The 23,391-nt window shown below is 40.9% G+C and overlaps 1 protein-coding gene and 1 long non-coding RNA gene across 4 annotated transcripts in view; one reads left to right on the top strand and one right to left on the bottom strand.

The window, feature by feature from the left end:
• Window positions 1-720: 720 nt before the first annotated feature.
• Window positions 721-23,391, bottom strand: part of LOC135110957 (uncharacterized) — a 283,116-nt gene continuing 260,445 nt past the window's right edge. For all 3 annotated transcript variants that reach the window (XR_010273508.1, XR_010273509.1, XR_010273507.1), the window contains one exon: window positions 721-1,345. This is a non-coding gene — a long non-coding RNA (uncharacterized LOC135110957). The remainder of the gene's footprint in view (window positions 1,346-23,391) is intronic.
• On the top strand, window positions 1,181-10,041 carry LOC135110955 (uncharacterized). The gene is made up of 6 exons (XM_064023671.1): window positions 1,181-1,320; window positions 2,345-2,521; window positions 5,859-6,128; window positions 6,553-7,659; window positions 8,492-8,665; window positions 9,472-10,041. Exons 1-6 carry the CDS (start codon window positions 1,222-1,224, stop codon window positions 9,682-9,684), a joined length of 2,040 nt encoding a protein of 679 aa, XP_063879741.1. The 5' UTR covers window positions 1,181-1,221; the 3' UTR covers window positions 9,685-10,041.

Below are 23,391 nucleotides of genomic sequence, written 5' to 3'. Positions count from 1 at the left end.
GATATGGTGTAAATCTAAAAATTTACTCTGGATAAAAAGGCACTTGTGTCAACGTGTGGTCCCGGCTGGCTGGGCAGTGTCAGGTCTGAGTTCCCAGTTGTGTATTTTCCTTGCAGTGTTACCAGGTCAGGTGAGGCGCTTGCTCTCTCTCTCTCTCCAGACAAGATATATGATCACTATTACATTCCTAAATGTGCATGGTCGCTCTCTCTCTCTCTTTCTGTATATATATATATATATATATATATATATATATATATATATATATATATATATATATATATATATATATATATATATATATGAGAGAGAGACAGAGAGAGAGAGAGAGAGAGAGAGAGAGAGAGAGAGAGAGAGAGAGAGAGAGAGAGAGAGAGTATCCTCGCCTGACCTGGTAACACTGCAAGGAAAATACACGACTGACAACTCAAACCTGCTGGATGTGGCCCAGCCAGCCAGGAACCCCAAGTCGGCATTAGTGCCAAACATTAAATTTACATGTACTGATGCTACCTAATTCTCAGGTGGACTTGTACCTCTAGTCATTACACACCTTTCCTTTTGATATTTCCTTGTGGCCAACAAGCTGGGATTCTGTTGGAAAAGAGGGGTTTCTGAGGAGGAAGGGAAAAAAAGGAGAGATACATGGCTCCTTCAAAGTTAACCCTTGAGACTGTTCTCCCAGTCAGCTTTCTGGTTATAGGGAAAGAAAAAGAAATATTGGTTCATACATTGCAATTCATACATAATCAGCTAATGTCACATATACTCTCTAGCAGTGTAACAGTGATGTTACTTTTACACTAAAGCTAACTTACTGAACTGGCCATGGGTAAATACTTTAAAGGGAAGAAAAATGTGACTTAGAGTAGAAAGAAACCTGCTGTGGATACTCCATTGGGCAGCCGAAGCAGCTGTGGGTGCTGTGTGTCACTGTGCAGCCCAGGACACAAACTCAGGGTTTCTAAGATGTGAGCTGAGTATATTAACCAAATTATCTTAACAATATGTTGCTTTGTCAGGGTCATTCTGTGTGGGAATGCCAACCTGGTATATAGATAGACTGTAATAATGATAGTAGTTGTAATAGTAATGATAATTGGCATTTTATTATAGGAGAATGAAGCCCTGCACACATCTACCCTGAACTATGGGTTGCCTTTCCTACCAACCATAATAAACTGTGGCAGGAGCCTTCACATCTCTGTGTGCTGAGGAGCCATGAAGCCAAGACAGCTGCTGCAGTTGTGTGGCTGGTGCATTGCTCGATACTTCAACAGGAATGTGTGGCATCTCAACATAACTCGAAATGAGGACCGGGTAAGAGGCCAGGTTCCTCATGGCTCTGAAAAGGAGTACTGGTTAACATCAACTTACAAACAATAAGTTTGCAAATTTTAAAAAATATGAATGAAATAGTTTAGTCCTTTCCTGATTTAAGAAAGCAGGCTTTAGATTTACAACTAAAAATTGAAAAAAAATTGCAATGCATCGAATAAAAAAGAATAAATCTGAAGTTGAATGTAATCTACATATTTTCATTATATGAATGATTTTTAAGGGATATATTTTATTATTTACTAGAGAAAAGAATTCTAAGAATTTCATAAATAGTAATCAAATTTACATTTGTTTGTTTGCAGCTAAAGATTCAATTTCTCCTAGTGTATGTAAAGATACTTTTTTATTTTTGCATGGATATTATGCAAACTTCCATCATATTGTTGCTGTAGTAAAAAGTATTGTGTAGCCATTCCATGAACTTTCTTAGTGAAGATCTTGAAAAAAGACTATTCATTATAAAGAAATTCCTTGACTAACAATATAAAGAAATTCTTAGATAACAAGAGTTAATATTTAGTCATGTTTCTATCATTATTCAGAATACTTCTGATCCAGTCTGGCATAACATCTGACTTTTCTGAAGCACTTAGTCAAACTTTGCATCCACATTTTAAATGTTTCTTAATTTTTCTGTGAGGTGAAATACAATGTTGGTGTTCTTTGTCCTCCACTTGTGTTTCTGGACATGCATTCACTTTAAAATTTAGATGGCCACGCCATGTAATCGCAATCATATTAAACTCAACCATCTATGTCATTTTTGTGTGAAGAAGTCTCTTGAAATTATTATCTTAAATTGGTCAAGTTTCAGTCCCATATAACACCACACCTCTCACACATGAAGTTTTCATTCTTAGTTATTTTAAGTATTATGTTATTCATTAGCATTAGAATATTCTTGTAAGATTAGACTACAATGAATCACAGTAAATGACTGTAGTTTACATCTATGAGTTAAGTGAGCAGTGATCCGTGATCCAAATACTGTTTGTTATTATAGTTTGTCCTGGTGGAGTTTTTGGTGGCCTTTGCAAGACACTATTATGGCATCCTTACACCCCGGGGGATAGAAGACCAGCTGTACAGGAGCCTGATGGTGTGCCTCAGGAACAGAGTCAATCCTCCAGTGTTTCTCACAGCAATGTTGGTATACTGTCCCAAAGTGACAATAGATCAGGTGAGGTCATTCTGTCCTTTCCCAGTAATTCTTGAAATCATCAGTTGTTACTGTGATTTTGTTATATACCTGCTTAATGCTGCAAACAGTAGGAACCTGCTGAAATGATAATTACTCCCAGTGAGGTCTAAAGCACTGGATCAAGGGGTGCTGTGAACTTATCATTAAACCCAGCTGTGACCTTGCTGAACGTTTCCCTTTGTCTCACAACACAAGGGGGCAGTCACAGCCTGCCCTCCAAAGACAACTCTCTTCCTCCACACAAAACTACAAGCACAGAATAACACACACACCCTTCACTCAAAATTTTAAAATTATCATGGTGACTCCTACACCAGCCTCAGAGTCCCCATCTGAGGAGGGGACCACAAATGTCCCCAGGTCAGACTGTCCTTCTGACAATGACCTTAAGTGTCTTGACACCCCCTCAACTTTTTCTTCATTAACTTCTGCAACATTTGCAGTCTAAGATCTAATTTTCAATCTGTAGAACACCATCTCTCCTCTTCTAAACCTCATCTTCTTTTCCTCACTGAAACTCAGGTGCCCTAGGCAACTGACAGTAGCCCCTTTTCTGTTCCCTCATTTTTTATTCAAAGCTGCATGTTGTGTTTATGTGCACAACAACTTAACCTACTCTCTTGCCCACGCTCTTGAATCTTCCAAATTTTCCACCATCTGGCTATGACTACAGAGTCTTTCTCAAACTAAATTTATCTGTGCTGCATGCCTCTCACCTAACTCCTCTGACTATATGAAATTCTTTGACTACTTAACTTCCAAAGTGGAGCACATTCTGACTCCCTTCCCTTTTGCAGAGATCTCCATTCTTGGAGACTTCAATGTTCACCACCAGCTTTGGCTTTCCTCTCCCTTCACTGACCATCCTGGTGAACTAGCCTTCAACTTTGCTATCCTCCATGACCTAGAGCAATTGGTGCAACACCCTACTTGTATTTCTGACTATCTTGGAGATACATCCAACATTCTTGACCTTTTCCTGACCTCTAATTCTTCTGCTTATGCTATCACCCTCTCTTCTCTGTTGGGCTCCTCCAATCACAGTCTCATATCTGTATCTTGTCTTATTGCTCCAATCCCTCCTAAGTGAAGGTGCCTCTGGTGTTTTATCTCTGCCAGTTGGGGGGACCTGAGGAGGTATTTTGCTGATTTTCCTTGGAATGACTACTGCTTCCATGTCAGAGACCCATCTTTGTGTGCTGAGCGCATAACAGAGGTGATAGTATCTGGCATGGAGGCGTACATTCCTCACTCTTTTTCTCGACCTAAACCTTCCAAACTTTGGTTTAATACAGCTTGTTCTGCTATACATGATAGAGGTACTTAAGCCTTCCATCACCAGAATCTCATGCACTTCATATTTCTGCCCGGAATCATGCCAAGTCTGTTCTCAAACTAGCCAAAAACTCCTTCATTAACAGGTGTCAAAATCCTTCAAGATTTAACTCCCCTTGTGACTTCTGGCATCTAGTCAAAAATATCTCCAATAACTTTGCTTCTTCTTTCCCTCTTTTATTTCAACCAGATGGCACCATTGCTATCACATCTATTTCTAAAGCTGAACTCTTCACTCAAACCTTTGTTAAAAACTCTACCTTGGATGATTCTGGGCTTGTTCCTCCCTCTCCTCCACCCTCTGACTACTTCATGTTGCCTATTAAAATTCTTCACAGTGATGTTTTCCATGCCTTTGCTGGCCTAAACCCTCTGAAGGTTTATGGGGTCCCTCCTGTTGTTCTCTGAAACTGTGCCTTTGTGCTTGCACCTTGCCTAGTCAAACTCTTTCATCTCTGTCTGTCAACATCTACCTTTCCTTCTTGCTGGAAGTTTGCCTACATTCAGCCTGTTCCTTAAAAGGGTGACCGTTCTAATCCCTCAAACTACCATCGTATTGCTTTAATTTCCTGCCTATCTAAAGTTTTTTTAATCTGTCCTCAACTGGAAGATTCTCAAACATCTATCACTTCACAACCTTCTATCTGATCACCAGTATGGGTTCCATCAAGGCCACTCTACTGGTGACTTTCTGGCTTTCCTTACTGAGTCTTGGTCATCCTCTTATAGAGATTTTGCCTTGGACATATCAAAAGCTTTTGATAGAGTCTGGCACAAAGTTTTGATTTCCAAACTACCCTCCTACAGGTTCTATCCTTCTCTCTGTAACTTCATCTCAAGTTTCCTTTCTGACCGTTCTATTGCTGCTGTGGTAGACAGTCACTGTTCTCATCCTAAATCTATTAACAGTGGTGTTCCTCAGGGTTCTGTCCTGTCACCCACTCTCTTCTTATTATTCATCAATGACCTTCTAAACCAAACTTCTTGTCCTATCCACTTCTACACTGATGATACCACCCTGCACTTTTCCATGTCTTTTCATAGACATCCAACCCTTCAGGAAGTAAACATTTCACGCAGGGAAGCCACAGAATGCCTGACTTCAGATCTTTCTAAAATTTCTGATTGGGGCAGAGCAAACTTAGTATTGTTCAATGTCTCAAAAACTCAATTCCTCCATCTATCACCTCGACACAAACTTCCAGACAACTATCCCCTCTTCTTCAGTGATGCTCAACTGTCCCCCTCTTCTACACTGAACATCCTTGGTCTGCCCTTTACTTATAATCTGAACTGGAAACTTCACATCTCATCTCTAGCTAAAACAGCTTCTATGAAGTTAGGCATTCTGAGACATCTCTGCCAGTTTTCTCACCCCCTCATCTCTAGCTAAAACAGCTTCTATGAAGTTAGGCGTTCTGAGATGTCTCCGCCAGTTTTACTCACCCACCCAGCTGCTAACTCTGTACAAGGGCCTTATCCATCCATGTATGGAGTATGGTTCACATGTCTGGGGGAGTTCCACTCATACCATTCTTTTAGACAGGGTGAATCAAAAGCTTTTTGTCTCATCAACTCCTCTCCTCTAACTGACTGTCTTCACCTCCTCTAACTGACTCTTTACCCTCTGTCTCATCACCTCTATGTTGCATCTCTAGCTGTCTTCTACTGCTATTTTCATGCTAACTGCTCTTCTGATCCTGCTAACTGCATGCCTCACCTCCTTCTGTGGCCTTGCTTCACCCCTATTCTCTCTCTCACCCCTATTCTGTCCACCTCTCTAATGCAAGAGTTAACCATTAATCTCAATCATTCATTTCTTTCTCTGGTAAACTCTGGAACTCCCTGCCTGCTTCTGTATTTCTACCTTCCTATGACTTGAATTCCTTCAAGAGGGAGGTTTCAAGACACTTATCCCTCCTTCATAAAAAAAAAAAAGCATACTTGTAATGGTGACAGTAACAGTGCTTATTACTTTCAGATTGCTATGTTGTCCGAACACAGACAGCATTCTGGTGTGATGGGCTCAGGACTATACCTGTCCCAGGATGAGTGCTGGGGAATGTTGCAGGTGCTGACAGAGTATCAGAAGCAGCAGTCTTTGCTCATGAACCAAGGGAAGGAGAAAGTTACTGAGAACTTCATGCTGCCAACAACATGCCTGGTGCTGGAGGGGATTTATTTTCACGATGCAAATTTTTTGTCACATCTTCTGGAGAAGATGCCAAACCTTTGCCACATATCTTTGCAGGTAAGATGTGTGACCAACTTTTTTTATCTGATTTCTTCTGCTAAACAGATAAAAGCAAAACAGGTGCATTATACCTGAAAATGTTTGTAAACAGCAGTTCACTGATGAAAAGAGCAATTAATTTGTTAAATGTGCTAAGTATGTGTGATTCTGTTTCGAGTCCTAGGAAAAATTTGTTTTATAGCAAACTGATGAACCCTGCCTGGGATGATTTCAAGTAAAAATATCTACTTTTCTTACCAAATATGAAGTTACTGAAAGGCATTAGCAGCACTAACAGAAGCAATATCTCATAATTCAGGTGTTTTCTGCATACTGAGGTATACTATGCTTAATGTAACACTCCTTACACCTTCATGTCAAAGTGATTGCCTTATAGACAAGGGAGTGCAATAACTTATACTTCATATCATTATCTTTACAGCACAATGGAACCCAAGGAGTCTTGAGAACTCTTAGTCAACAATGCAAACATTTGAAATCCCTCTGTTTCTTGGAGCCAAGCATTGAAGCATCTATACAGGAAAAGGACATATTTTCAGTCTTTTTTGGTATTTCTTCCACAAGACTTCAGTGCCCAGGAAGTGTACTGAAGAAATTTACAAGTGACCAAGATTTCAGGGAAAGTTGTGCATTTCAATTCCCAAACTTACGGAAACTTGATATTGATGAATTGTTTTTTGATGAAGATATAATACATGATATTTACACATTGACGCTACTTCTACAACCAAAATTAAAATGTTTTGGAAAACACACAGGCCTTACAAAAAGGATTTTAACAAATTACAAAAAAATATGGAGTATTATGAACAACAGACCAGAAAGTGAAGCTACTGTGCATTTAACTGAAGCTAAATTTGTAGATTCTGTGTCTGTAATAACTGTAAATACTTCAGTGGAGCTCGATTACTGGAAAGAAGTAGTACCAATGTTTGAAAACCTGGCATCTGTTGAGCTGCAGAAAAGTCTTTGGAGTGAAAAGGAGGTTGCACAGTTTTGCTCATTGTTTTCCAGTAAAGTAAGAGCATTTTCTTTAGGGGAGTTGCCACTGAGTGACATGTCGTGTCTCAGTAATATGACCCACCTACGGTTGACACTGAGCAGACACTACTCCTTTGACAAGATGCACCTGATCCTGGACAGCTGCCCCAACCTCAAGACGCTGAGCATCCATCCAACCTTCTACCATGAAGAATCTCGTAGGAACCGTGGTGGCCTGGACCAACTACACCTGGAGCAGATGATGGAGGAGGACCTGAATATCTTTGAAAGACTCATGTTTGCTGAGGTAGTAGTCAATGTACAGCCAGTTTTGCTTGACCAAGAAAGAGCAATGAATCATGATAACAATGTAGCATTATTTCTTGGGGCAGAGATTCCAGCTCCTGCTGGTGGCGAGGGAGCTTTACCAAATGTTAGGCCAGCATTTATGTCAAGGAGTGCATCCAGAAAGGAACTGGTGAAGCACCACAACCTGACAACTCTGCGCATTGCTTCCCTTTGTGAAGCAGAACAGAAACAGTCAGAGGTGAGGATCTTATTGATTTTTGCAAGTTTTAGCTTTAGGCAAATGTATCAGTGAAAATTACACTGGTACACAGTAAACATTAATTTTAGTCAGTCATCATCATTTTGTTTAAGGTTTTTATCTTCCACTACAGGGTTGGATGGCTTATGAGTCTTGACACTTTTTGTGTTCTTAGATAAGCTCTTCCCTGATACTCATCCTTTTCCGTCTTCCTCCACTAACCATTTCCAGGTCTTCTTTGGTCTTCCAATGAAAAGCATTTCTAATGGCATTAAGATTTGATTGATTATTTTGGTACCTCATTCTGATTAATGTTTCATGTCAGTGCACCTGTACTTGATCAAATATCCTCACCCTGTGTGGTCGGAAGGGAAGAGTTCCTAACTATAGTATAATCTCCATGCCCATATCTCTTAATTTTTTTTATTGTTAAATTTTTTATTGGTTCCTTAATTCCTCTTTCAATTAATTTAATCTTATGAGTACATTTGTACTTTCTACTTCATGTTTGGTCTTCAAAATAGTATTTTGTGCTTATCAAATTTTCTTTTGAGATTTTCCCAGTCTTTTCTTTCCACAAAATACCTCAGAATCTTTTCTTTACTTTCTTCACCATTCAGTGATTCACTCTTGCTATTTTCTCCCTATCTAAATGATTCCATGATCCCTCCTTGCCTGTTGATGCCCCTCTCCATTACTAATATTTCCTTCACATATGTACTTTGTATTCACATATCAGAACAAGGACACAATTATTTTATTTGTGACAAAAAAAATTTGTCAAATATTTGTATATTACAATTCATCCCTTCTTCTTTGAATATTTTATCAGGACTTCCTGCTTGGACTGTTTGAGCGTCTACCTAACTTGCGTAACCTGTGCCTTGGAGTGTGGATGGGGTCACTGAGTCAGAGGCGGCAATTCTTGACTTGTACGGCCAACGCACTGGTCAGTGTGGTCACCGATAAAGAACGTAAAGAACCACTTTTACCACACCTAAGACAGGTATGGCTAACTGCATGTATATCTTCCTGCTGCTTCTCACTGTAATCTCTGAGTGTAGTGGCTGGATAGTCAAGGTTAACTAAACTCCACTCATGTAGTGACTTGTCATGCCTTACTTAATAGAGGTAGGATGAGCATCCTGTCAGGAGTTCAGTCCCCAGCCACTCATCTTTTGTGTTATAATCATGTATGTTGGTTTGTCAGTATTAAAATATTTGAGTTTTAAAATATTTGAGATAAATTTCTGCCATCACTAGTAACACAGGTACAGTATTCATCATTTGCCTTCACTAGTATCACAAATATCCGTCATTTATCTTCGTTAGTAACATAAGTATTAATTTTCATCAAGCTCTTGCCAATTTGAATTTATGATGGTAGGTCTGAAACACTCCAGAGAAATGCTGTTGTTAGTGGCACCAAACAGAAGATAAAAAAAGAAAAAAAAAAGCCTCAGAAAGGGAAATGTAGAAAGACAAACTGCTTAAACACCAGAAATTTATGTAAAAGAAGGATGAGTATGTTGAGAATGGATAGTCAAGGTCAACCAAACTTGTGCATGTTAATTATAGGAATGACCTTTAGTCATATCAGTGGATTGTCCTGTCAATGCTGCCATTCCAGTCACCCCTTCTCTGGCATAGCCCTTTACATGATATTTTATCTGTATGCCAGGCTGACGGTAAATTGATGTGTATGTCGTGGGTCATCCTTGTTGTTGTAGCTCTAATTAAGGAAGGTACTATATATACATACATATAATTTTAGAAATAGGGCTTGGCATGATGTGACAATAATTTTTTCAGCTTTGCTGTCTTCCAACTGGGAATGAGATACAGATGTGCCAGTCACTTGCATCCCTGGTGGAGGCACTGCCATCCCTGCAAACCCTTGTCCTGCCTGTCCTGGACATGTACATGCTAGCACGAACCTTCAAGTACTTCCAGCACTCTAGTCTTGACATTCAATACAAGTGTGCCACAGACCAGGTGTTCTCATACTGGGGACCTGAACACTGACAGACCACCTGACTGTTGGAATTTGGTTTCTGATAACTGATTTGTATTTCTATTTATTTATACTTTCAATCTTTATGATGACAGGTTTCTTGGGAATTTGAAATTGGTAAATTGTCATGGTCACTTTTGCATAACATGAATCAGTATGTGAAAGAAAGTACATGTAATAAGATATGAACTTGTATTCTATGGAGCTTTATAAAACTGCCTGTTTTTGTATGAATTACTGTAAATTATGAAAAAAAAAGTTTTCATTATTTACCTGTAGTTTTACATGCATAAATACAGACACAAGAACCATGAAAACTAACATCCTGTGGCAACACTAGCTAAATTTTCTTTACATAAAATTATGCACTATGTAGTGGTATATTTTTCATATGTAAAATTGACAAAATATTATATATTATAGGGGGCTTTAAGAGTGGCAAGCAGGCAGGGTGGTGGGAATGACTGAAAGCACTGAAACTCATGACACAACATTTCTCTCCTGCAGCAATGTAGTGGAATTACTCTGCTGTCTGTTTGGAGGTCTGTGATTGAAGATGACCTCAGTGCTCCCATGGCAATTCCAAGGGTTACATTCTGTATTGCTTATAGTTTAGTTAGAATGGAATGGGTGGGAGAGTCAATGTATGCAATTCTGGAGTCTAGGGTGACATGGTAGTAGAGCAGATCTTGGATAGTTTCAGTGGATTCCTTTGATCCTTTTCATGATGTTCAGACATTTATTATCTGATGTGCAGAGGTATTCTATGTGAGCGAGCTAGGTGAGTTGGGGTTCTTCCAGCCTCAAACCCAGGAGAGTGTATGCCTGAGGGTATGTGCTGCACAGGGTTATTGTAAAAGTGCTGCACAGGGTTATTGTAAAAGCCGAGTTGACAGTTTTGAGGGTGAAGCACATTAGGGACTCTTAGCTGAGTTGCAGGATAGGCTGTATGCCCTTACTCATGTTTCTAGTACTGTGGTGGCTTGCAAGTATGCTTAGGCTTGGGTTTTTGTGGAGTGTACTAATTATGATCAGGTTGTCTGCATACATGAGATGGGAGTGTGGTGGGATATGGAAGTCTGTTAGCAGGATGTTGAATAGGAGTGAACTGAGGACAGCCCTGTGGCACTCCTGTCCAAATGATTTTTTGGAATAGAAGGCATCCATTGTGACATGATAAGTTTTGCCTGTCAGGAAGGATTCCAGCTAGACCAGAGAGGAACCAGTGAGTTCTGTAGACTTTACAAACTTGTACTGTATAATACCATTGTGTGGGACACAGTTGAAAGCTTCCTTCAAGTTAATGAAGAGAGTGGTCATAACTTCCCAGGTATGAATGGTTGTGCTAAATCAGGGATAGCTGGAGCAGAAACGATGGTATTTATGGCACCATGGAGGTCTAGGGACAGGTGTAGAGAGAAGTTCAACCAATTCTCTCATGGAATGTGGTGACAAGGAATACTACCTTTGAATATCATTGGACATGGGAATATTTCCATCATGGAGGGACAGAGGTTGATGACTCTTTGTGTCCTCTATGATAAGCAGAAAAATTCAAGTGCATCTGGTGAGGAATGAGAGTGGGATCCCCATACCTTCTGCTCAGCCTGGAAAATGGTTTTGGTGCAGACAGTGTACTCAGCCCTAAGGTGTTGTGTTAGCTTCCTGTGCTATCAATGCCAGGCCTGCTGGTGGGCATGCACTGCTTGGGCTCATTCTACATGGTTTTCCAGGTCTGAAAGGAGAGTGGTGGGTGAAGAGGTGGAATGATTCCTTTTCTGCCTCTGTTAAGGTGGTGGCAAGACAAGAAGCTGCCTCTTCCAGTGAAAGAGAGGCGAGCTCTGGTGGATTGTGTAGTGCCTTTGTGATGGTTGGCCAGCCAGATGATGCGATCTTCCAGCATGACAAGCTTCCAGGGAAAGGGCCAACAGAGACATCAGGGAAGGAGGCCAGGACAGGAAGATGGTCCTGTGGAGGTGAATGCAGTGTCTCCAAGGAGAAGGGCTAGGAATGCAGGAGCACCAGTGTGGGAAAGGTACTGTGTGGAATGACCAGGCAGAAAGAGAAGTGATATAGATGAGGGAAGTCTGGGATGATTTGGAATGATGCCCTCTGAGAAGTGTTGGTGAGATGCAGGGGCAGTTTACTCCCACTGTACATAGTAGGAGCAGCTGCTTAATTAGTGGGAAGTTGTAGCACCTGGGTTTGGGATTCTGGTGAGGTGAAGCTGATGGAGGCAGAGCAGGAGTTTCTGGTAAGAAGCATCTTCTAGATGGTCTTGTAGGGCCTATCTATTTATAATGCGCATGGAGGGATATTCCTTGGTGACACTGTTGGTGTTGGTGTGGGAGTCGTGGAGTGCTGATGAGATGGCCTAGCCTTTGGGAGATAAAGCTGGTGTACAGTACATCTGGGAGGGGCATCTGTTCCCTTGCTGACTTGAAGGTTTTCTGAGCTTTCTAGTTGAGGGGGCAAAACATTGAGCTAGGGCCATGGGGCCCTTTGCACTGAAAGTAGTAATAAGACCTGCCACAGGATTCATCATTAGTCTTGTAATAGTGGGAGGTATTGTAAAAGGACCAAAGCACTGAGGACCAGCAAGTGTCAGTGGAATGGCTCACTCACTGCAATGATGAGCAACTGAGCAACAGGGCTATCTGCTGCTCAGGAAGAAAGAGATCACATGGATCCACCCCTGTCATCTCCCACGTTCCACCACGAGTAAGTGGATGTAATCTCTTTTGTTTCAATGATGTTCATGGCTCTAAGAGTATATCTAACTTCCTCTAGGCTGGTGTCCTTAGCTAGAGGCCCGACCTTGCCATAGTGGTGTGTGATTTCCTCATTGTACTGTGGCAATTCACCTGATGGCTTCCATGGTGACACCACCAAGACAGACCCATTGCCCAGGGAATGGGCATTTCCCTCAATGGTATACTTATCTACATGGAAGTGTGGAGACTGTTGGGAGATTAAAAAAAAAAAAATGGCTTTGTTCTCCACGCTCTGCTCTAAGCAAAGAGAGAAATCTTGATGAGGGGGTTAGGATGAAGGGGTTGGGAAGCTGTAGAGTTGCTGGGGGTGTTGCGTGGGACCTTGCACGAATCCAGGAGGAAAGCGGTGAGTGACACTGCTTGCTAGTGAGGTGCACGAAGACCGTCATGTCTACATATGTCCATGTCAGCTGCAACTGACACTGGTGGTAGCGGGTGTCTCCTAAAGAGGAGTTGAGCAGCAAGGTACAGTAGTGAGTGGCACACTGTGGCGATGGTGATGCAGATATCTGAGACCAGCAAAACGCCTGAAAAGCACAAATTTACGCAAAGGAAATGCTGAACATCCTTGCGCATCTGCGGCTTGGGAGAGAGTCCAGGAAATGAAATGCATTTTGTCTTAAGACTTTATCTGAAAAGCTGCGTTAAATTAAGGAGCGACAAGAACTGGATTATGATGCACTGGAAAGGAATGAGCGAGAAGAAAGACTATCGTAATGGCAAGTCGAGGATGGATAGGAGAAAGGAGTAAATAAGACGTTAATGAAAATAAGAGAACGGTTAGCTAATAAGTCGCAGCAGGAGTGGAGTAATGTAGTGACTGTAGAGGAAGGAAAAAATAGAGTGGAGGAGCTGGGAAAGTCGGGGTGTGGGGTGGTGTTCAATCCAGTAACGGTGCAGGAAGGAGGCCACCCTCACCTCCTAGTGGTCTGGACGAGTTTTGAGCTTCCCACAGCTTTATGAATGAACGAGTCCCGGGTTCACTGACCGCCCGCTGGAGTGTGTTTGCCTCCGTCTGTGTGTGTGTGTGTGTGTGTTCACCTAATTGTAGTATACAAAGCTCTGATAGCTACGTTCTTATAACCGCCGTGTGTGTGTGTGTGTGTGTGTGTGTGTTGCTGTTCATCCCAGTCAAGAGATCATTGAACTCGTTAGACACTGAAATTTTCTCAATCCTGAAATTTTCTTAATTATGGATAACTACATTTTATTTTTCTGCTTCAAGGTTCGTGTCCGACTTCATGAAAGGAAATATAATCAGACTTGGTTGCTTATTCAAGATGGCAATAGTACGTTTTCTAAAGCTATAATCACTCTCCTGGTGCCAAAATAATGATATAGTATCCCAAAATCATACATGTTGGAGTTATCACCGAGTACGAAAAAAAAAAAGAGGAAAGTGAGAAATAAAATTAATATGGAATCTATATCCTTGCCCGACGTTTTCTATAGTAAATAATAATAATAATAATAATAATAATAATAAACCTGCCGTTATTGTTCACCGATACGGAGGTAATTCATATATTAATTCGTATGTGACTGACAAAGTTTGGTTGACAAAAAATAGAACTTGGGTATACATGAACTAGGCAAACGAGTGAGAAAATAAAAACAAAAGAAATACAAAAAAAAAAATTAGACAACAAGAACAAGGCAAACAAGACCTAGGCAAAGAAAATTCGGCAAAGAAGAGCAAGGCAAAGAAAATTGGCCAAACTTGAATAAGGCAAAGAAAACTGGGCAAACAATAGTAAGGCAAAGAAAAGTGGGCATATAAGAGCAAAGCAAAGAATATTGGGCAGACAAAAGCAGGAAAAAAAAATAACAAGAAAACAAAGGAAACTGGACAAACAATACCTTAACAAAGAGCAAAACAGACAAGACCTACATTGACAATCAAGTCTCCAATGCACATATAAATCAAAACATTCAACGTGAGAGGAGAGCGATGATTTATCTCGCCTTCAAGACACTAATAAAATTGCAGGACTCTTTAAAAATAATAATAATAATAAAAAGAGAAACTCATTAGCGTTTTACAACACTTAACCTGATCCCGTGGACATATTGGAGAGTTCAACCACCTTTATGCATTCGTTCTAATGTGTTCCGATAGCCTGCCAAGTGAAGGGCGCCCCCGATACCATCAAGAACAAACAACAATGTCTTCAGGAGTCCTGTTAGGCAAGGTTGAGGTGGACATTTTATCTTCAGAAGAACCAGACGTTTGTTTATCTTGGAAAATTCGTATACCATTATACATCCATTGTCAGAAGTTTAGATATCTTAAAAAGAGTTGCAAGCTTCACACACCACACTGCCAACAACCTGAAAGGCCCCCTCACTTAAAAAAAAAAAAAAAAAAAAAAGAAAAATCGTAAATGTTATGAATAATACGAGCCTCACTGTTATATACCTCTAAAGAACAGCCATCCTAGTTGTTATACTGTAACTATCTCTGTCACTGCAACTTTACCATCTTGGTAGGCACACGCGATAATGTTAACACTCCAGGTCTCAATCACGTACTGGTCTATATATTCATGTCTTGCTTTGAAACGTGCGTCAAAGTAATGTTGTATATGCATCAAGATCTTTATTTTAGAATAAACGTTTTGGTTGGAATAAAGTGAATTTGCTGCACGTATTAAAACAAGACGGGAATACTTACGTAAACTTTTCAGGAAGAACATCAGTCAAAAGCAGGGTCACCCTGCTCGCTTGTCATCCAGCGGCAAATTATGTGACAGTTGGTGAAACAGAGTATAGTGTAGCTGCTTGATGAAATACGCCATAACCAGAGCTAAATGAATAAACTAGTATAAAAGTATAAAACTTCCCGTCACACGGTATCGGCATTGCCCTTAATTCATTGCGCCGCATGAAGCGTCTCTTCCTTTTCCTTTTATTTCCTTTTAGAGACGGGTGCTTCTGCACTCATTACCAAGACACACATAAGCACAATGATCGTGTAAAATCCCAATCCCCTTACAAAGGACTTAGGAAAGGTTCATAGTGTGCATTGTGCCTGTGGGTGTTCGCCTGGTTCCCACTTCATTGTAAAGACGGGTTCACATTTGGCAATTCGCTGCTGAATTGCCAGCCGCCGCAAGCCGCGTTGGCCCGCCTGCTGGACTTTTGGTACCTTGGGGTTGGAATTGCCAGCCTCGCCAACAAGACCGACAGGTTGGTCTTGTCCAGCCGCCGGCTGCTTTGTTTACATCGTGTCTTCGGGAAGAGAATTGTGGAAGACGTAATGTCTGGAGGCAGAAAAGTTAATGCTGGAGCTACTGAGGGGACGTCATTTCTGGAACCCGAGACTCTCTCTCTCTCATATTATATATATATATATATATATATATATATATATATATATATATATATATATATATATATATATATATATATATATATATATATATATATATATATATATATATATATATATATATATATATATATATATATATATATATATATATATATATATATATATATATATATATATATATATATATATATATATATATATATATATATATATATATATATATATATATATATATATAATGGGTAGTAACCGGCCTCTCTTCTTTACCAGTTGCTAGATAACGTGCAGCGTGTCAGGCATTCACCATATGTCATTGCATCCCTCATGTATGTATCTTCCTTCTTGATATGGGGAGTCACAAGCTGCAGAAAACCATGGTATTGCTCCCTGTTGAGGCGTATCCACTATTTCCCTGGTGTCTGGGTCTTCCACGCTCAGCTCAGGCAAAAGAGTGTGGCAAACACTCCTTTCTCCTCTTCTACTCAGCCAGGGACGTGTCCACAGGCGTTTCCTTTTCCGTTTTATCTTCCGGTACGCCAAAAGAAATGTAATTATCACTTCGGCATCGTCGCTGGAGGAAGATATCTTGCCGAGATGCTGTCTGTTTATATTAATTTCCCGCCAACCAACCGCTCCTTCCCAGCCGCCTGTGTGAACGCACATCCAGCTGGGAGGATGTATTGCCAGGTATTGCCAGCTTGAGGTCGTGTGAATCAGCCTTTAGTCTACTCCTACCTAATCCCTTCTCCCATAAGACGGACTTTTAACCACTTGATTTTGTTCTCTAAACTTGTATTAGTACCAAACTATTCATTAATCTTGAGGAGAGTGCATAACAGTTAAAAGTTAACATGGTGTTGTGGAATGCATATGACTCGTTTTTTTATTTTTCTATTTTTTATTTATTTATTTAATTATTTTTTTGCTAAGTCACAGACAACAGCTTGACTGAGTGACTAAGTGCATGCTACCGTTTTACGCAAGCATAGGGCAGACCAGAGTCAGAGCGCGCGTCACGTCTACTCTCAGTTTGGACTTCAAAGTTTGGTTTTGACGCTGACGCAGTTTAACCACGAGTACTCCGAACCCACCACCACTACCGTTACCACACCTGTTACCAGATCGTCAATCACCGCTCTAACACGATAATGACTTGTAACTAGTGTATGGAGGAGAGAAGAGGCGGAGAAGCGAATGAATGACAGGAGGCAGAGGCAGGAGTGGCTTACAACAATGGTTGGCTTGGAGACACCCAACACCATAAGGAAGCGGAAATCAAATGATGTGCCAGGAGTCAGGGAAGAGAGAGAGAGAGAGAGAGAGAGAGAGAGAGAGAGAGAGAGAGAGAGAGAGAGAGAGAGAGAGAGAGAGAGAGAGAGAGAGTTGAGCAATTTTTCATCAGTGTAATATACTTTTTTCCAGAATTACGAACACACTAGAATACATAGAAACATGAAAAAAAAAAGTGAAAGAAAAAAAAGCCAGCCAAAAAAGATTTACCCAGAAAGCAGCACAAATTAATAGAGTCATTTATTACTAACCGTTAGGATGATTTAACCCGCGTTACAAGCAACCGACTCGAGACGCATGCGCATTCCTTACACCTAAGGCGAACTCATTAAAGAAAACGAAATTGTTCACTTCTCTCTTAACTTCACGACAACAGTTAACAAAGTAGTCAAGTTCAAAGTTTAATTTAATGCCTTTAGGTTTGATTTTGATCACTTAAATTGTGAACTAATAAGCTATTAGTAGTCAACGTTAATTAGTTAAATTCTGAATTTTCATGAACGTAATCATGATGTGGGAGAAACAGACATAATAATGGCATGGAGGCGAGGTACTGATGAAGAGTGCACAGCAGGTTAGTGTGCATCGAGACTATTATGAGAATGTTGGTTTTCACAAGGAGTGTCTCTTTATAGCATAGTGACTCCCTGCTTATATATATATATATATATATATATATATATATATATATATATATATATATATATATATATATATATATATATATATATATATATATATATATATATATATATATATATATATATATATATATACCCTGCCTACGTCCCTGAGGGAAGGACGAATGGTAGCGACTCGGAAACAAATCAAAATTATGATGAGCAGCTATATACAAATATTTGTAAACAATGTCACCTGTAAATTGTCACCTTGTTCATCACTCGTCACTAATCAACTCACTAGACAAGAAAAATAAACGAGGAAAAAAGAAAAGAAAAGCTGCTTACATGACTAAAGACTGAATAGGTTAATGGTGTTTATTAATTTACTGTATTGGGGTGAAGCATGAATCAGTCAGACGCGTGTGAGCCCTTTACAACTAGGCGGAGAAAATAATATTCACACTCTTCGTTTCTAAATAAAACCTTTCCCCTCCATCCCCTGACACACACACAAACACACACACACACACACACACACACACACACACACACACATCACAGGCGACTCTTGGCATGGCGAATTCAAAAGTTATACGTGCCACTGCTTGTGTGGTGGAGGGTGCCAACAGTGCATAGTGGGGCGGGGATAGAGGGCGGGAAGGCACACCTCCAGAGACACACTTGGCAAACAGTGCGAAAGGGAAAATTATGCCCCGCTGATGCCTGTGTATTGCCTGCGGACTCGTGCTCAGATTTCATGTTTTGTAGGATTGCTCATGAGATGCACTCCTGAAAGACCTCTAGTTGTGTGGATATGATGAAGGCAAGGAGGGTTCATCGTCTCCTAAGGAAGTAAATATCTTGAACTTTAGTTGCGATGAAACAGAGGAGAGGAAGGTTCATTGTCTCTTAAAGTAGCATATAATTTTCGAGCACGATGACGACAAGGAAAGTTTGTCTTCTTAAGTAGATAGATACGATGAAGATTAAATGGATCTCTTATCTCCTAATTACACGTCTACTACTTATCAATATGATGAAGACTATGATGATTCCTTGTCTCTTAGCAAATTATTACCAGATGCGTTTTACATTTTGTAGGGAGACAGACTAACCGGTCCCGCAAAAAGCAAGGTCACTTTGTAGATATTTTAAAAGGCATCTAGTTAGTGTCCTTGTGATGTAAGACTTTGCTGAGAGGGTTTGCCTTATTTTCCTCGCTAGTGATGTTACACACGAGGGACAGTGAAGGTAAAGGGACCGCGAGTGTTCGTCGGTGTGTGTGTGTGTGTGTGTGTGTGTGTGTGTGTGTGTGTGTGTGTGTGTGTTCGGGACATGTAACCTTGTGGGGTAGTGCCAGAGTTCGGAACAGTCAAGGGTGAGTGTTACCTTCTTAGGATAACGCTGCGCTTCTTGCTCGCGTTCTGAATGTTTCCACTTACACGGTTCTTATAATTGTTCTACTGCTGCTGCTGCTGCTGCTGCTACTATACTACTACTATTATTTAATTTTTATCTCCGTTTTCTTCTACTCTTCTTCCTCTCCTTCTTCTTGGTGTTAATGATAGTCATTATCATCGTCATTATAATTCTTACAACCACTGTTATCAATGTTATTACTATTCGTATCGTTGTTCTCCTGTTCCTACCACTGTCATCGTTATAATCACGTATTAACTGTGTGTGTCCATGTGTTTTGTCACGGCTACACTGATGGTCCTTCCTCGTGGAACAAACATTTTTATTGTGAAAAATGTATCGTGATCTGTGTATACGTATAAACAATGAAATTTATACTTCCCTCTCCCCTACTCTCTCTCCTACAAGTCAATTTTATCTCAAGAAATTACATAATAACGAGAAAAATACTTACCTGTCACTGCAATAAAGGTAACACGTTACAACACACACACACACACACACACACACACACACACACACACACACACACACACACACAGTAGCGTTGGCAGGAAGTGTGTTTACATGTCGGTGTGTGTATGTACTCATATGTCACCAGCACACTCGGCGGCGGCGGCAGAGACGCCGTGAGTATAGTTTGGCCCTCAGCACGCCTCAACTTGGCTCCCTCGCACGGTTATTTTCAGAATGGTCGTGAAATTTCTGAGTGCATTCACGCAGACTGGCGGCGGCAAGGAAAGCACTAATAAATTTCAAAACATTTTGTGTGCACTGGTTCTATATATTTCCTGTATCTCTTTTTTTTTTCAGCCAGTCAGTCGAAATCTTGGCGCTAAAGTCTGATCTTGTTTCTGTTTTTTTTTTTTTTTTTTGTCATCATTGTCACTTTCTTGTGTGTCCTTCCTGACGTGGCCTCGAGTCTCTCCCAGTCCTTGGTGACTTATTTGGGTCTCTCTCTCTCTCTCTCTCTCTCTCTCTCTCTCTCTCTCTCTCTCTCTCTCTCTCTCTCTCTCTCCAGTCTATCCGTACGTCGTTAATTCTATTTTTTCTTATTTTTACAAGGTAATCAATAAATATTTAACCTAACAAGCGCCAAGGGACTTGCTGAGGGGGAGCAAAGGGGGCTGTTCACCCCGGGCGACAGCCACAGGTGCGTGTTGTGCCACGAGATAAAAGAAAGAGAGAGAGAGAGAGAGAGAGAGAGAGAGAGAGAGAGAGAGAGAGAGAGAGAGAGAGAGAGAGAGAGAGAGAGAGAGAGAGATGGTCGATATGTATGTATGCATGTATGTGTGTATATTATAATATAGTACTCCCTTCCTGGGATTTTCTGGATGATTTTTGGAGGTGCTGTGGTTGTCTATTCGTGCTCCTGTTCCCGTGACTTTAAAGTGTCTGCCGATCCTGTAACCCCCCTCCCACCTCTCTCTCTCTCTCTCTCTCTCTCTCTCTCTCTCTCTCTCTCTCTCTCTCTCTCTCTCTCTCTCTCTCTCTCTCTCTCGTAAGAGTAGGAGGTGTGATATAACCTTGTTGTTGGAGAGCCGTAACTCAATGGACCTAATTTTTAAGGCCACATATCAATAGGTTCTCATAGATGTTTTCTCATTGGTGATGCTTAATTTATGTTAGAAGACCATGAATCATGAAAACATCAATGAAAATCCAAATACTTTTCACTAGAGTCTTTAAAATAGTCATATAAGACTTTCAAATGTTTAAAAATACGGTCTTTAGACCTCGAAAAGAAGGAGGATATATAATTTTCCTTTATGCTGAGCGGTTTCAAGGCTTTTGTCAAGAGCACCAGGGGTTAGGTCCAAGGCTGGGGCTGAGCCTTTCCTTCCCTTCGGCTTGCTCGGCTGTCATGTGACGTAACCGCTGTTGTTTTCTAAAGGCATTTTTTAACACAGGCGGAGGTCGGTAACATGGAGCGATGGACAGCACTGTGCAGTAAACACAAGCATACGAGTGGATGTAAAGGGGAGGCATAGGTTGGTGGGCTTCGAGATACATGATAAAGGTTGTAAAGTGTCTTCCTTATGACTAACTTTGCGAGGACAGACTGACAGAACAAAATTTACCGTATTTCATTTATACAGTCAGTAGTAGAATAAGGTACGTTACTTATTTTCACGGTGATTAGTATTTCCCCCAGTCTACGTCCTGTCATCTGCTGGCAATCTTCTTACGAAACTTGACAACTGATGGATTTTAAGAACATCAGAGGAGCAGAGATTGAGGGAAAACACAACACTCAGTGGGAGTGTGGCAGGTTACTTGACTTGTGACCACAACAATACAGCTAAAATATGACCGAGAGATAGCCCAAGTTTGCTGTTGTCCTGACCTTCGCCATTCCTAACCGAGACCCCAGTTTCAGATTATTTTTATTTCCAACGCAAGACTGAACTAAAGCCAACCTGTTTATTTGTATATGAGGTTAACTAGGCTATTAAGCGTATTTAAAGGCTTTACTGTTACGGCTGACACAAGCCAAGCAAGCACCATGTTGATAAATATTTTGTTGCCTCCCTAAAACGAGCACTACACGTAACACTGTACCTAATTATAACTTTATGCTTCCGCACTTCATGAACAAATTAGCTCGCTCCCCCGCTGTGCTGCTGCTGCTGCTGCTGCAGCTGCTACAACCCTAGCTGGAGACAAATGACGTCGCCTCTGCGCAGCCTTGACTTCATATTTGATATTTCCTCATTTCCCCTCGGCTACAACGCCCACTCATAGCTGTCACTACACCCTCTACACCGCCCACTCCGCACCCTCCCAAGCCTCCCCACCATTCCCTAGCTCCCTCCCACGCGCCCCCTCCAAGTGAAGTCGAATGGGCAGGCAGCATGGGCGGCCTGAGGAAGGGATGCGTGCCAACATAGTATACATTGTTGGCAGTGTCCCCGTCACTCGCCTTCACGTCTGACCCCCTTAGTGCCACGTCCCCCCTCCCTTTGGACGAGACCCATGGCAACACCTGGACACCCGCACCGGAGACAACAGAAAAAAAAAAAAAAAAAAAAAAAAAAAACGTAGGCGCCATCAAAACTACTCGAACAAGAGGTACTGGTACTTGAGAGTAAATAGGGTATAAAAATCTTGTCTTCTCTGAAAAAAAAAAAAAGATACCCCCATAATAGTAACGTGCGTCTCTGAGAAGCGAGACAGTTCTCAGTAAATACTATTGAAATATACTCGGGTCTGATTTATCGTGGTGTTTTGGAAACAGTGGGTGTCTTCCTGGTAGAGAGACATCCCAGCAGCGCCGCCCTCATGGTGTTGCTGGTACTAGTGGCACTACTGCTGGTGCCAGGTGGTGGAGGACACAGGCGCCGTGGTGTTTGTCGGAAGATGCGCATTCTGTCAACCGATCCCATTGTGTGGCGCCATAAATAAATTAATCAATTACTTATCAATGCTAATTCATTCATTCGTCCTGACTGAATAAGACGACAACACAGAAATGCGTATCAAAACCTCATTTTATCAAGTCGAAGACAGCTCGTTCATCCTCTTGGCGGAATGAGAAGAAAACACGGAGGAATGTACAATAAAAAAAAAGAAAAAAAAATCGGAAGAAGCTGAACTCATCAATGTTAATTTATTCATCTGTTTTAGAAAACTAGGAAAGAAAATCAATGAGGAATGTGAGATAGAAACGATTAGTCATCTACTGTCTTTCTGTCCGTCTGGTCTGTCTGTCCGTCTGTTAGTTCGTCCCCCCTCCCCTTTCTCTCTCTCTCTCTCTCTCTCTCTCTCTCTCTCTCTCTCTCTCTCTCTCTCTCTCTCTCTCTCTCTCTCTCTCTTATGAACGGGACATATGTGCCTCTAAGGTGCCACAGGTACAGCCACTCAATTAACCACCAATGAACGGTCTAATAAATACTGTCTGTTGTGGTTTATTGAAGCAGTGGCAGTGAAACGTGTGTCGGGAGTTTTAAGTCACTCAACAATAATCATGTTCGTCAGAAGCGGAAGACATTCTTAATGTGGTTGGTTGTGCAAAAGCATATACTAGTTTGATTTAACGATTTGCATTTTTTTTCACTCGGTGTTAGGGGAATTTCCACCTTTCTCACTTAATTTTCCAAGTACGCATTATGAAGGAAAATGTAACGCAAATAATCATTTCCCGGAAACTTGCACATTTGGCGCTGTTACATCTAAGACTTTAAACTAATATATAAAGTTTAGAAGATTCCATCCAGGGCACATACACAAAAAAGAAAAAAGGAAGAAAGAAAAAAGAAAAAACTCTGCTTATGACAT

Source organism: Scylla paramamosain, chromosome 21 (assembly GCF_035594125.1).
Source record: "Scylla paramamosain isolate STU-SP2022 chromosome 21, ASM3559412v1, whole genome shotgun sequence".
Classification (NCBI taxonomy): Eukaryota; Metazoa; Arthropoda; class Malacostraca; order Decapoda; family Portunidae; genus Scylla; species Scylla paramamosain.
The sequence above is the reverse complement of the archived record's forward strand: the minus strand, read 5'-3'. Positions and strand labels throughout refer to the sequence as shown.